This window comes from Watersipora subatra, chromosome 3 (assembly GCF_963576615.1).
Source record: "Watersipora subatra chromosome 3, tzWatSuba1.1, whole genome shotgun sequence".
In the NCBI taxonomy this organism is placed as follows: Eukaryota; Metazoa; Bryozoa; class Gymnolaemata; order Cheilostomatida; family Watersiporidae; genus Watersipora; species Watersipora subatra.
In genome coordinates this window covers 52,648,003-52,663,869 of record NC_088710.1, presented here as the reverse complement: position 1 = coordinate 52,663,869, position 15,867 = coordinate 52,648,003, and the positions used below count along the sequence as shown (strand labels likewise).

The following is a 15,867-nucleotide window of genomic DNA, read 5'->3' as shown; positions in this document are numbered from 1 at the left end:
AGGTGAAAACACATTAGACGATATGTAGCGCGATATCGCGCTGCCTGGTGCAGCTAATCTGCGCTAGAACTCACTCAGCGAGCTCATGCAGAGTGATAGCGCTAGACTTTCTCTACACAACTCTATCGTTAGCCAGATGCAATTCGATTGGTTGGTTTTTCTCAGAAGGCAATGTTATGGTGGGTAATTATTTCTTATTGATGTACGTTCACCAACGTACAGCAGCGATAATTTGCTATTTTGTTATGATTGAAACATCATTAGAATGAACACTGAATTGTTCATAAATTTAATAAAAGCACTTCCAGTCCTGTACACCATAAAAAACAAAAATTCCAAAAAATCTGAGTTGAAAACCAACATTTAGAGTCAATCGTTGCGCAGGTTGACCATCTTGACAATGGTAAATATTTAATATATTAACAATAAAAAACTACTACAAAATAAAATATATATATAAATCATGAAATATTACAGTTTGAAGTACAAGAACTGGTTTTTCTTATGTCTTGTAGTGTACAATCCGTGAAAGTGAGATAGGTTTAATAACCAAAGCGGAAGTTGTTTACGCTGGTGCCTAGACGGTGCCATATTGACTTTTATTAACTCCAAAGAAACTACTTATACGAAATTTTATTGGCAGTTTGTGAGCGTGCCCATTATATCGTTTGCCAGTGAATCGCTCAAGTGTGCTTAGGCAAACGCCGGCGATATCTCCGCCTTCCTCATGACGCTCGCAATAAAATCGCCTAGTGTGTTTGGACCTTATGAGCCATGTAAAACTGCATTAAGCAAATATAATATACAAACAACTCTCTGATTTCACCTATTTGTAGGTAACAAACTATGGACATGGATAAAATGAAGGAGCAGGAAGAACAAGTGAGTGCATATGTTGTACCTGTCAGAGCCTATATTTGTTGACTTTTAGCTCACTTTTAGCTCACTTTTAGACAATATCTGTAGATTTCTGAAAACTGCGGGCTCTAAATTGTTTTGTTATTATTATTGCATGAATTTTTTATCATATGCATTCAGTAATTTAGACTTTTTTTGCTGGACTATGTAAGCCCTTTATGAGGGTACTCTATGTTGTTGTCCTTTATATATATATATATATATATATATATATATCATTTTGGTAGGTTCTTCTGGGACCATATAAATATATTCTTCAAATTCCTGGAAAGAACATTCGGACAAAGCTGGCTGCTGTAAGTTAGAAGTATGAACCTGTTTGTTTGTTAACTGCATCTTTAAGATTGTCTCAAATTTTAGGCTTACATGTACATGTTTAGTACATATAGATGTACATGTTTGGTACCTGTACATGTATGGTACATATAGCTGTACATGTTTGGTACATATAGATGTACATGTATGGTACCTATAGCTGTACATGTTTAGTACATATAGATGCACATGTATGGTACATATAGATGTACATGTTTGGTACATATAAATGTACATGTATAGTACCTATAGATGTATATGTTTGGTACGTATAGCTGTACATGTTTGGTACATATAGATGTACATGTATGGTACATATAGATGTACATGTTTGGTACATATAAATGTGCATGTATAGTACCTATAGATGTATATGTTTGGTACGTATAGCTGTACATGTTTGGTACCTATACCTGTCCATGTTTAGTACATATAGATGCACATGTATGGTACATATAGATGTACATGTTTAGTACATATAGTTGTACATGTTTGGTAAGTATATATGTACATGAATAGTACCTATAGATGTATATGTTTGGTACATATAGTTATGTGTGGGGTTTTATTGTGATTCACCTCCTTTTGTTTCCGATACCTAATTATATTGTGTGTGGCAAACACTCAATGTTGTTTGTGGATATATAGCATGGTTTGCTGTGATTACTGCATAGTTTATTTGAATATGTTCTGTACATGACCACTGCATGACCACCGCATGACCACCGCATGACCACCGCATGACCACCGCATGACCACTGCATGACCACCGCATGACCACTGCATGACGCATTATGCATTTCTCATGATTATGCAGTTGATGTGATATACTCATGTTCATTCAGGAGTTTTCTAGAAATTTGTTTTTGTTTGTAAGCAGGCAGTTTTCTGCAGTAAGAATCAATTTTATTTCAGAAGTTATTCAATCAGGCTATTTTAATTCTGCTGAGACACTATATATAAATAAATTTAGTTATATTTCAATGACAGATCCTCTTGTTCATCTTATCGACCAGGTGATAGATGCTGTCAGACAACTTCAAGTGATGCTTTACTCGAACAACAACTATATAGGTTTTATCAGTATTCAACTATTAGCGAGTTGTGGAGTTTCTAAGAGAGTGCATAATGCTCTCTCTGAACGTTCCATTGCATTTTGATATTGTTTAGCAGAAGACCAAATAGGCAACTGTTAATTGGATGAACAAAGATCCAAGGCTAATACTTTTGGTGTTCTGTTAGCATGTTTTCATAATTCCTTGCTACGAAAAAACACCTTATCCCTTTAGCTCTCAGATTCGTAGGTTTGTGGTGCTGCTACAATCATAGCCTGAGAACAATGGCGTCTGTTTTCATTAGTCAATGTGTTCATAATAGCACTCAAAATAGAGCGAGTTTTTTGTTGCATCTGTCTGCGAGCAAGTTACTGCTGTATAATTATATCTACTGATGGTTAATATTAAGCTTACCTTTAGTCATCTTATCTGTTTCTAGTAATCACTTGTGCTTCTGTCTTACAAGCTACAGCCCCGGTTACACGCACCTTAATTTCTAGTTGGAGTTATTTACCCCTTATAGTTGTCAACACCTAGCCTCAAAAAAAACTTAGTAGTTTGTTTATCTTTTGTAGCTCTTTAGCTCTTGACATCTTGTGTGAATGTTTTGTAAATGTTTTTATTGAAAACAAAGTCCCGCTCATATATAGCTAACTACTCGCGTGTGTAAATTATGAAGATCAGTGTAAACCCGTTTTATTCTCTATGGTTCAAGTAGTTTTGCACGGCTGCACTGCTTAGCTGAGACTGTGGTAGATACTTGGTATTATCTCAAATTATAACAATACTCGGTTGTCAGTAAAAATGTGCTGTTCTCATTATAGGCATTCAACTATTGGCTGAAGATCTCTGATGAGGTGCTCAGTAAAATCGGAGAAGTAACTCAGATGTTACACAATGCAAGTCTACTGTGAGCGTCTTATTTACTGTATATAACTAAAACATGTTGTTGAGTCTATATAATCATAATATTGTAAGTTTGTCTGTATACTACTTTAATTCCATAATGCTTAGCATTTGTATTCATCTACTGTAAGTGTACTCAAGCCCTGTTAGTGTCTCTACTTACTGAAATACTGTAAATATACCTGCTGCGAGCGTATCCCAATTACTGTAAAAACATAAGCATACGCACCTATAATCGATCGCTGATCAATATATTGGCTGCCAAATCATTATTTTGCTTCAATGTTTATAGGCACTGTCAGCACTGTATGAAAATTGAGTAGTAGGCGTAGGATTCAAGCCTTTATCTTGTCATCGTTAGCAAGATTGCAATCCATGAGCTGTGTTATAGATGGATAAATCATACTAGGCCTATGTATATGTAATGGCTGTAAAAGTAATTTAGGTAGCATATAGCCACTAGGTCAGCCGGTGTCACGTCCTCTGTTGTCACGACACCAATTGCGACAGTTTTAAAGTTTTATCAAGTCAAACTTGTAGTGTGATCTCTGGTGGTAATTTGGAGTGTGAGAGTCACCGGTTCGATGGAAGTGCTAGTATAATTCTCTCACCTTACGTTGACGAGGCAATAAATTGGAAGTTTTCTATCAATAGAATCGATGATATAGAAGATAATTCCGCATTGCGGCGAGGAATTCCTGTGGCCCACCACATATATGGCACACCAACCACACTGAACTCTGCTAACTATATCTATTTCTTGGGTCTACAGAAGCTTTTAGAGCTTGGGAATCCTGCAGCTGCGCAGGTAATTTGTCACCCTATGATTATTGTGGTTAGCTCAATTTCTGCTAGGCGACGAGCTGATTTGGAATGGATGCTACCGGGGCCCTTTTGCGCTTTGAAGATGTTGAAAAAATACTTCATTTTGGCATGGTGAACACAACTGTGCTAGCACTTTGTCAACATTCCCTAACTCACTGGTTTCTGTGTTACATTTATTTTAGGACTATGACCTTATTAATAGTGCTCTAGTTAAAGTGGTGTGTGCATGACCTTATTAATATTGCTCTAGTTAAACTGGTTTGTACATGACTTTATTAATAGTGTTTTAGTTAAACTGGTGTGTACATGACCTTATTAATAGTGCTCTAGTTAAAGTGGTTTGTGCATGACCTTATTAATATTGCTCTAGTTAAACTGGTTTGTACATGACCTTATTAATAGTGTTTTAGTTAAACTGGTGTGTACATGACCTTATTAATAGTGCTATAGTTGAACTGATGTGTACGTGACCTTATTAATAGTGCTCTAGTTGAACTGATGTGTACGTGACCTTATTAATCGTGCTCTAGTTAAACTGGTGTGTGCATGACCTTATTAATAGTACTGTAGTTGATAAAGCATGTGCATGTTAATAACCCGTTTGTTAAGGTTGTATCCTCCATTTATTGATGTTTGTAAGAGGTGGTTTTAGAATACATAAGTTACTTTGTCAATAATACCTCCCTTTTCATCGCAGACCTATAAATCAGGTTCTACTCTATATTGTAACTAAGTGAATGCCCAGCGTTGCCTGGGTAATAAAAAGGTTTATGCGCAGAAAATTATTTTTTATTTAACATATACAGCATTTACCATCCTAACTTTTAAACTTCATGTCATGAAAAAAGTGTTTTGTGCAGTTCAAATAAATTTAGAGAAAAAAATAAAACACCTGTAAAGGTGTTCAAATATGAAATAATTAGCAAGTAATGGCTAGTCTGTTTTGCTACAATCAACAATGATTTGATACTGATAGAATTAATAAGAACAGAAAACAAAATAACAATCATTAATATATTAAATTGATAATAATGAGTACATAGAAGTCTGTGTAAAAAGGTTACTGTTGCAGCAGAAGCTATCTATCCAATCTTTGAATGCGACGATACTGGTACAAACGTAAAGAACTGGAAATATGAGTGTAACGACACATTTGAAATTTAAACGGCACATTTGAAATTCTCAAATTAAAAAAGTAGGTAATGGATTTTGAAAAGGTTTTTAAAAAACTTTTAAAAAATAATTAAAGCCAAAAGATAATATGAATTAATTAATAAATGTATATTTAGCATTTACAATCGTAATAAGGATATATAAAATAGCGGGTAAAGATAAGAATGGCTTAGCCTAGTGGATCCGTGCGCTTGTTTGTTTACTTGCGATTTTAATGGTGCGCGTTCAATTCTCGTGCCATGCGGATTTTTTATTGGTAAATTTTAATCGTTATAGTTGGACATAGGGAAGACAGACCCACAAACAAAAGTCAAAAATTTAGATTTATATATACAGGTGGTCCTTTCAGAAGAAGCTGATAATCAGTTAGACTCAGCTACATTTTTCATATCATAAATACACACCGCTCTTTGGTTACATTGATTTGAGGCACACTAACCACTAGTCATATTGATTGCTGGTAGCTACTAACATAGTATTCCATGTACTCACGGCTCAGGTGTTCACAGAGCAACTGTTAGAGTTGCACCGTGGTCAAGGTATGGACATTCACTGGAGGGACTCGTACACATGCCCAACTGAGGAACAGTATAAGCTCATGGTTAAACAAAGTATGTTGATGTTTTTCACCACTCTATAGATCCTGGTGTTCATTACTAGATGCATAAAAAGAGCAGCGAAACAAAATTATATGGTTTGGTTTCAATTTGATTTTAGAGACGGGTGGATTGTTCGGTCTAGCAATTCGTCTTATGCAACTCTTCAGTGAAAACCAGGTGTGAGTATATTAGATTGCTCCGAGGCTAGCTAGTGAAGATAATGGCGGGTCACATGCTATAGATCAGTGATTTTTAGCCTTGTTGAATGTACTGAACACCACCATTTTCATATGCACCTTCACCAAACTCTTCTTTATCGAAAAATAAAATGTGATTTTTTTCACATTCAAGACAGATATTTGTTTTTCTGGTGCACAAAATGAACTATGCGTTAACAACGATGTGTTCAAATAGCAAAACCAATACAACGCATGAATTCACAACAAACTACATGTCTTTTCATAAAGACATGACCTTACAACTCGGTGTGAATTCTGTTGTTGCCTTCAAGAGGCCTCCACTAAACCTTCATATAAGGTTATCAGCCTCAACATATGACAGTTTTGATATGCAAAGCAAATGTTGGAAAGGAGTAATTGCTCCTGTCAAGGTTCTACTGTATTATGTTTATTCATTATGTTATTGAACATCTGTATAATCCTTTTAGCAGTAGGCACAACAATCCATTTATCTTCTGCAGGAATCTCGGCTCACTGACCGACAACCTAGGCCTCTACTTTCAAATTAGAGATGATTATGCGAATCTCTGGTCAAGTGTAGTGAGTAGCTTTTTATGTTCTGATCTCGAATCATTTTTCAGAAGCAATTTTTCTGTTTTGCTGATCTTACATGGCTTCTTCTCGTATCAATTCTGTGTACAGGAAGTACCTTTTACATAAACATAGGATGTTTAGGTCAAATATTATTTTTGGGTATGCTGCTGGTACAGTTGTAGTCTTGAAACACAACAGTGGCAGCTATGTGAAATCGACAAGATGCTTCGATGAGTTTGGACCGTGGTTTTATGATTGGCAGACTCTTAAGTTTTAAAGAGTCTGCCAAGGCAGTCAAGTTTGCATCATTCAACAGGTTGTGTATGACTGACACAGAGTCCCCTACCCCCCCTCCATATGATTTAGTTAGGAAATAATCCAAAAGAGGATTCTATATACATACAACCATCTCTGAGGTTGTGTGACTAACTGATGTCCGCAGTTAGCACTTGAAACTGAGTAGCTTTATTGTATGTATGACTATTCTAAAAGAATTTCATGATCTTCTGTTAGTCTTTTCATTTAATCAAAACTGTTAATTTATGGTCACAATGTAGTATGACGTTTATACAGAATACATGTTATTTTTAGTATGAACAAAATAAAACCTATTGTGAAGATTTGACGGAAGGAAAGTTCTCCTTTCCCATAATCTATGCTATTCAATCCCATCCTGAGGACAATCAGATAATGAGTAAGTTTATCTCTTTCCTCCAGACTTCACAGACATTGCTAATGCTTATTTTATAGCCACTAACATTGCCTGCCACCCATGGTGAAGTTGCCTGCTACCCATAGTGCAGTTCTGTCCCCATGGTGCAGGTGCCTGCCATTCACGGTGCAGTTGCCTGCCATTCACGGTGCAGTTGCCTGCCATTTATGGTACAGGTGCCTGCCATCCATGGTGCAGGTGCCGGCCACCCATGGTCTAGGTGCAGTCCATCCATGGTGTAGTTGCCTGCTATCTATGGTGCCGGTCTCTGTCATCCATAGTGCAGTTGCCTTTGATGAATTATTGGTTTTTACCAATCATAGACATGCTTTATTTCTCCACGCAATATTATCAGAATCAATAAAGCTCATCTCGCATGTTTGTTTGTGTTTTGAATGAGTTGAGCAACTGAATGGTCATGAACTACGTAAAATGCTATAATTCATTTAGAATGAAATACGTATATATATGTGTAATGCACTGTTTATTGCCAAGTGAACAAATAAAAACTTTAGGGTTGTCTACCTCTTGTAGGTATAGTGAGACAGAGGACAACTGACAACGATGTAAAAAAGTACTGCGTACAGAGAATCACTCAATTTGGTGCCCGTGAATATACTACAAATATCTTGCTAGAATTAGAGACTGAGTAAGTTGCCCAAGCTTGAGTTTGCTTCCTTATTAGTCTGTAAATCAACTGAAGCAGATAAGTTGGGATGTGAGTAAGCTTTGCGACAAATTCCTTTCACTCTAACTTTCTCCTACTTTGTTAAAAAAGTCATTGCATTTATACATAGTCATATACATTATTTTCATGTTTAGCATTTCTTTATTTTTGTTCTAAACTTTTTGAGGATATGTTACAATGGCGAGCACTCATTTGTGACAAAAATCATTGGCAGCTGACTTCAATTGAATTAAAAATAACTATAAGACCTCTATTTGAATGCCATGACACTCTATTTTTCAAACTTTTCCAAAATTCTGATGAGCTATTTGAAAAATACGATGCCAGTCTCTATTTGAATGTCACTTCTATTTGACTGTCGCTATAGAGGAAGGGTTACAAATAGAGCACCATGACCTAAAAATGGAGAATTTACGATATTTCGTCAGAATTTTGGAAAACTGAATTTAACTCTTTGTCGCCTATATTTTGCACTCTCCTTTGAACGTAGTGACATTAACCTTTTTTGGGTGCAATAAATCTGCTATAACTTACCTCCAACTTGTCGCAGATCTCTAAATTAATATGTATTGAGACGCTGAGAAACATCTCTACCAGTTGATATCTATTGCCTTCCAATAACCTCCTATGATCTTATAGCCTAATTATGCAATTTGTTAGAGCGTTCAATTTTTCATTTCATGTTAAACTTGAAGGCATATTTTCATTTTATAATTTAGTTTAACAATATTGCATTGAAGCTCATTGATATCTTTGCTACAGTTTGCAGCTAAAACTGGCTTTATATGTGCAGCAGAAGAGAAGTTATGAGAGTCGATCCATTGTAAGCTGAGTTTGTATAACCGCAATGATGCTATCAAATAATATGCTATTAACATGCAAGTTTAGAAGTTATATAATAATCTATCAAATGCTACAAATATATATTCAAGAACAAGTGACATAAACAAACCTTAATTATAATACATGCAGAAACAAAAATTAATATTTTTGAAACAAAAATATTTGCATCTTTTGCTCGGCAGCTTGCTTCCTGTCTGTTGATTTCATATGGAACTGATTCATTTTTTGGCTGTTCAACACTTTCTAAAGTGTCTGCTGCCCTCAGCGCTTCTACACTGCTGAACTAGTCGATAATAGTGTCTGAACAATTTTAACAGATCAAAACTTTTACGCATTGCTTTTTGAAAAACCTGCGAAAATAATGATAAACTTTGCTTCGCACGCTGCACAAGTTATAGTCTGAAAATAATAGCCTAGATTCCATCATAATTATAAACCGTTTTTTACATATGTCGAAGTATCAAGATCGCGTTAAACAAGGAACTACTATTAGCCTGATACAATTATTAATTATTTCTATGCTTTTAAAGTTTTCAAGAAAAAACGTAAGCTTTGAAGTTAGAAAGCAGACTTCGATACGAACAGGAACCACAAAATAGTTAATTGTTAATGATGTAGCCGAGTCTTTATTAGTACCATTTTGTGGACACTTTTCTATTAATACTTGTTATTATGGGTCTGCAAAGATCAAAGAATGTCAAAGTGGCGGTCAAATAGAGGTCGCGTTTAATTAAAGGGCAATGCCCTCTTTTTCAACCTTTATCCTCTCCTCAAATACAGGTGGTGTTCAAATAGAGGTTTTACGATATTTACCTGCTGTTTGTATCATCTTGCTTGGTTAGCCAACACGTAGTTTAATAATTTTACCATATTTGTGTAATTTCTTCATCAAACCCTGTCTATGGTTCTCAGATAGTAGCTAAGTGACTGACTTCTATTCCTGGTTGAATTGTAGGTGTCCCGTTATCGGTCAAAAATTATTTGATGGCTGTTTCTAAAGCGTTCAGGTGGTTCCTAGTTTAGGATTACTGACGATGTTATATTGCTATGGTAACACTTTAAAATTGTCTAAAGTTTATAAAACAGGTTTCAACTATTTCCAATTAAACTTTTAAACATTTTCTGAAGAACATGTGCAGAATTGTTTATCAGTTCAAAAGTTTTTACGCTAGAGCCTAATACCAATTATCACTATCTTAGTATTAAAATACTAATATAGTGATAATTAGTTGTCACTAATTAGTATTTTTATACTAAATTAGTTGACAACTAACTTAGTATAAATTAGTAATCAACTGTAAAATGTACTATTGTACTAATGACAGTTCAGTAGATATGAACCAAAATTTTGTTTTTGTTTAATTTGAAAGTTTTTAAAAGTCGCCTGTCGGCTATTGCAAAATTTTCTTGTCAGGCTTTTTTATAAAAGCTCAGCTGGTGGTCTCATTGTAAATCAAATCCTTAATACTATTTCAAATGTAACACTCTTTCTATTAATTTTGCAGGAAAAACCATCTTGTAAAATGAAAAAATGGTCGCACAATTTTTGCAGCATCACCCAAAATAAACATATTGAAGCTGCTGCGTAAATCATCACATTACATTCTACAGAAAGATAGATTTGTAGAACAGGATCAATCTACAATCACAATATAATTCGGCAACTTACTAAAAACAGAGCTTAGCTTACTTGCAGCTAGCAATTTTACTGTAATAAATTATGATGACTAGAGAGAGCGTCGCTGGGGACTGGCATTTGTAATAGTATTCTTTGATTAGAGTATTTTCTATAGCACCTCTGTTCTAGAGCATTGTCTATAGCACCTCTGTTCTAGAGCATTGTCTATAGCACCTCTGTTCTACAATAACTGGGTTTCCATGCTTTGAATGGATTCGGAGTTTCTTCTACTTCAAATCATAACTGTAAAATCCAAATGGATTGGACGCCATCTCGCTTCGCAAATTTGTGCGAAGGCATTTGCGGCGAGACTACTATTTGATGTCACAGAAACGCTCGCTGCAGATAGATTCGAATCGATAATATCCAGTTAAGTTCTCCCAGTGAAGGTGAAAAAATTCAGCGCATTTCGTCGTACTACCGCGGGGATATATTATAACTACTATTGCCAAACATAGGTTTGCCATACGACAATAATGAGATAATTATCTTTATTTATTTTTTACCCTATTCATTAAATAACTGAACCTCTTCCTCTGCACTGGTGCCGACTTCTTTCTATGCTCAACTCTTCTAGCATAGAAAAGGTTTTTTTACTAAAGGAGATAGTCGTTCATGCGACCTCTAAAAGTAATAACTGTCGAGCAAGTAGTAAATTATGTTACTGTTTTGTAATATAGAGGGATATTAATATTATTAATAATAAAGAAAATTCTGATTAGCATCCTGGCTGAGTTGGTGCACCGGGTGTATGAAGCATGAATTGAAAAGTGACCGGCACCCGAAAGTTAGTCTACGTTAACAACTTCTGTTTTGAGGAGTACATCGCTAGTCTTGGAAAAATCGATAAAGTGCAACTCTGAATCGTTGCAACAGTAGGGTGCGAATTCGTCGGCAGAGGTCAACTCCGAATCCATTCAAAGCATGGAAACCCAGTAAATAGTAAATACGTGTCCCTATTCTAACCTTACATTTGATTGACTCTTGTAGTGCTTGAATTAAAAGGAAGTAGTTATTGATCTCTTTTGGCATGAAGTGGCTGTTAATAAAAGCAACAGCAGTTCTTAAAGCATTTGATAATTGTTCACTATAGATTGGCTAAGTTTTTACATTTGAATAATAACACCATTTTTAGAAGTTCGGTATGCACTTGCCCTTTTTTGAGACGATACTAACAATAACATTTAAAGCAATGTGATATATACTGTGTTTAGTTTATATTATGGAAGACATAAGATCACATAATGTAGCTGGTTGGTGACTTGATTACAATTAAAGCCAACTAGAAAGGATCACTTCAAGTCTGTTTGTAAAAATTACCCTGTTGTATGTTTATGTCTGTTTTGCAAATGAAAATGTAATTAATACACACGTGGATTCAGAAAGATGAAATCTTTATCATCACATCTTTAGCGATGTTTTGGCATTTTATATGACCCTTTGTATTCGAAGTTTGATCCTTGCATGTGTAAGTTTCTTAAAATATGTATTGTACTTTTTAGACTTTATGACCAAATTGAAAAACTGGGAGGCAATCCGTTATTAGTTGCTCTAATTGATGGTTTGTCTGAGCTATACAAGGGCTAACAGTTACTCATACAGCGTTATATTAGCAACAGTTGGCTCCGCACATCCTTTCATCCATTGATGGAGTCATGGACATTGTCATAGCAACCATTTCGTTTTGATGTGAAAGTTTTTTAGCTTTGTAACTTCCTTGGCATAATCGTTGGTTAATTTTGGTAAAATATTTGTAAATTGTATTATAATTTGTAAATTGTATTTTTAAGTATATTTGTAATATGCTGACATGAGTTTATAAACAACACCAATACTTTCCGTTGATATTTCTTATAGAAATCATGGCAAGAGAGTCTTCTTTGCAAGACTCGCTCAATATGAAAGAAGCATCCATTCACAACCCATATTCATGTTTTGCTCTGTTTGAGAGCTGCACAGTATAATACAATATTTGATCAGCCATTCAATCTGTTGTGAGAATGAACTTATCGCTGACAAGTATTACTAAAGATGTCGTTTTTCAAAAATGTTGGCAAGTGAGTATTCTGCTGAGGGATAGTTAGACCAAAAGGTGGAATACGTAATTAGCCGCAGTTCCCTTGACTGACAATATTTATTATTATCTTTTGAATAAATTTTCAAGATTAATTTTCACTCAAAAAAATTGAAAAACTAGATGTATTAAAATAATGTTATCCAAGCCTCATTAAATATCAAACAACTGGTGTGCATACACAATGAAGTACGGTACTACTCTTTAGTTAAAGCCTTATCCACAAAAGGCTTAACATGGCTGGAAAGAGGTAGAGCTCTCTTTGGGTGGCCGAAGCAGCGCTTGCGGGTTCAACAAAACCATGATCTTCAATTATCTGTGTGTAAAACCTACAATTACACGCATATTTTATATATTAATATGACGGTTTTATCGAAATATATAGAAAATATTTTTCAATAAGCTCATTGACCTAGCTTGAAGGTACTCCAAGCTTATAAACATTGCGTACTATCAAAATCAATTACCGTAATACAATAATGGAGGTTGAATTAACTTTCAACCTTCCCTGGAAACTTTGAAGAGATTTTATGAAGGACAGTTGTAAATGTCAATGAGTTGATTATCTTTGATTTTCTCATTTTGTTCATATGTATCAACTGTATTCTTACGTTAAATTAAAAACCCATTTTTAAAAAATAAAGGGTAGAAAAAACTACAGATCTTTTAAATTTTACTCACTTTGCGGAGTCCTTTGCGACCCTCGGTCTTGCGGGATCAGAAAAGTTTACATAGTGAAGTCCAAACCTCTCTGTATATCCTGCACCCCATTCAAAGTTGTCCATCAGGGACCATGCAGTGTATCCCTTCACATTGCACTTATCTTCCTTGATAGCTAAAAGGTAATTGTATAAAATTAATTCATTGGCGAGGTAGTTAAATAGAATTCATTGTAGAGGGCGACAGAGATAATTATTCCTAACAGCTAAAACGTAGATGTAAAAATCAGTTGGAGGCATTGGCAATAATTACTAGCCTATCTTTCAACAGCAAGTTTGAAGGGCTGCGCTTATCAAGAGAGCCATATCAGAAACAAGCTACCAGTACTTGAGTATCTTATATCATACAGAAGAATTTAGAAGGTCCTTATGTACCACACAGTGCTACCGTAATCTTTTGTTGTTAGCATTTTTATCTCTTATGACCTGTGAAATAGCTCAGCTGCTGTCGTAAGCATTTAGTTTACTGTGGGAGTTAGCTTATTTGTATCCTAAGAAACGATGTTGATCATATCAGAGAACTAGCAACATTTTTACAAAACACAACTAATAAAGTCATGTATGCATGTATTAGACAGTGTTCATTGCTTTACAGCTCGATTGTGGCAAAACTTATGTACGTACGTTACGAACATGGCCAGTAAAGCTTTTTCATTTTGAATCTATAATAAAAAATAATTTATTTATTTAAAAACATTTAGCTGACAGAGTTAGACTTTGATTTTTTAAATGGTTATTTTGTCTTGTATGTGAACACAGTGTATGCTAAATTAGCGTATACCTCATATAACTTAAATTCCAGATAATGTAAAATATTTCTGTGAAGTTTTTGCTTCCTACAACATAAAATAAATAAATCCATATCACATAAAATGTCAAGTGAATTTAAAATTTTGATTTGACTGTTTATCTCGCCGCACTTGCAGAAGAAAAATCGCGGTGAGTACAGCGTTATATCTAACTTATATATAATTTTCGCGACATTCTAGTTTGTCATAATAAATCGTTCAATGTGTCGACAAAAAGGAGAATAGAATAGCTGCGAAATTGTCCATAAATACAAAGGCGCTTGATTGGTGCAGGTTTTTTCCTGCGTCTATCTCCCAATCTGAATGTCATGAGTTAGAGTATCAGCGGTAATCATTTTTTATCCTAACCTTGACCCCTGAATACAGATAGACGATTAAAAGGTAGAACTGCTTTTTATAGTAAAAATATTTTGTTTTGCCTTATTGTATACGTACAATATTTATTATTAGTTTTACTTTGCATAATAAACTTTGCTGTTTAAAAAAAAAGCAAATTATTGTAAATGAACGTCGAAGGTGCGCAGACCCCATCAACTTGCTGTAAAATTACCGCAATCATGGTCTATAAAACCAGTGAGATTGATCAGAAAAGAATAAAAGTTGTCAATGCAAACCAATAATACTGCAGTTCCAATCCAGCCAACAAATTAAAAAGTTAAGTCTAGTTTTTTCTTTGTGTATGACCAAAGGAATGAGTTTGGAAAGATCTTGGGCCATATCAGGCAATTTACTTGTATTTTACTGTTATACTGTAAACGTTACTCTACTGTTACATCACTGTTTTGCTATTTATACCTCATACTTTGAGATATTCAGTGAGTAAAGACTAGTGAAATTTTTTATACATGACTCTTGGATCGGAAGGTCAACAGTAAAGTATAAAAAATTTTCATTATTAATATTTAAATTAAGCAATTAATATTCAAATGTATCAAAAATTTAAACTGTAGACTCGAAAGGTCAACAGTTCACATTGTTGCGCGTGTGAACCGTAGATTAGCCTTCATATCCAGTTTAAACTCGATATTGAATAAGATTGGCTAAACAAAATAGAAAGCATTAATTCCCCATTTTCTGCTGCACTAAAAATATTAAAACATCTAATTTTTAGAGATTTTTCCTATGAACGCTTTATGAGTCTTTGTGACGCAGCTGTAAAAACTCAAGGCCTAAAATAGTTTAATACACCATCGCATTACATGTAAAAGAAAGACCAAGAGATGCAAAGCTAAATTTACTTTAATTTACTTTAGCCATCAAACAGAATATGAAGAATTATTATTCTTCATATTCTGTTTGATGGCTAAAGTAAGTTTTAAATAATGAAGTTATTATTTTCTAGGCATCTTGTGCAACACCTTTCTAATGTTGGCTTTGACGTGTGCGAAGTTGTTTGCATCTTTCTAAAATTATGTGACTGTTTGTCATCCCTGAAGGATACCAAGTAAAAGTTAAGCCACCATAAGCTAGCTGTTCAAAATAATCTCTGGTTTCTTTAATATTCTAGAAGATTTTGGGGCAAAGAAATTAGTTAAAAAATCATCCAGCATCTACTAAAAGTTTAAATCATCAGAATCTGCAAAAGTAGTTGATGAGATTTTGAGACATGTACATGTATGTCCTTATTGTATATAAATGTTGTAAAAAGTTTATACTGTTGATCGTGACAGCAAAAAATGTTTCTTTAAAAAAAATTAAAGTTGTGACTTTTTTTTTCTCGATGTTGCAAAATGCAGAAATGTTAATGATACTTTTTATAGGAATGCTATATAATTTTTGT

The 15,867-nt window shown here is 34.6% G+C and overlaps 1 protein-coding gene across 1 annotated transcript; it reads left to right on the top strand.

The window, feature by feature from the left end:
- Positions 1-830: 830 nt before the first annotated feature.
- LOC137389772 (geranylgeranyl pyrophosphate synthase-like) lies at positions 831-12,456 on the top strand. The gene is made up of 10 exons (XM_068075867.1): positions 831-882; positions 1,146-1,214; positions 3,113-3,198; positions 3,849-4,002; positions 5,692-5,803; positions 5,910-5,970; positions 6,492-6,570; positions 7,156-7,258; positions 7,811-7,925; positions 11,988-12,456. Exons 1-10 carry the CDS (start codon positions 847-849, stop codon positions 12,070-12,072), a joined length of 900 nt encoding a protein of 299 aa, XP_067931968.1. The 5' UTR covers positions 831-846; the 3' UTR covers positions 12,073-12,456.
- Positions 12,457-15,867: the final 3,411 nt, after the last annotated feature.

Bases quoted from the DNA above. Each gene is read 5' to 3' on its own strand.
- LOC137389772 (XM_068075867.1), top strand. From the start codon at position 847: ATGGACATGGATAAAATGAAGGAGCAGGAAGAACAA. The intron at 883-1,145 runs GTGAGTGCATAT...TCATTTTGGTAG, and splicing joins TGAAGGAGCAGGAAGAACAA to GTTCTTCTGGGACCATATAA. The intron at 3,199-3,848 runs GTGAGCGTCTTA...TTCTATCAATAG, and splicing joins TTACACAATGCAAGTCTACT to AATCGATGATATAGAAGATA.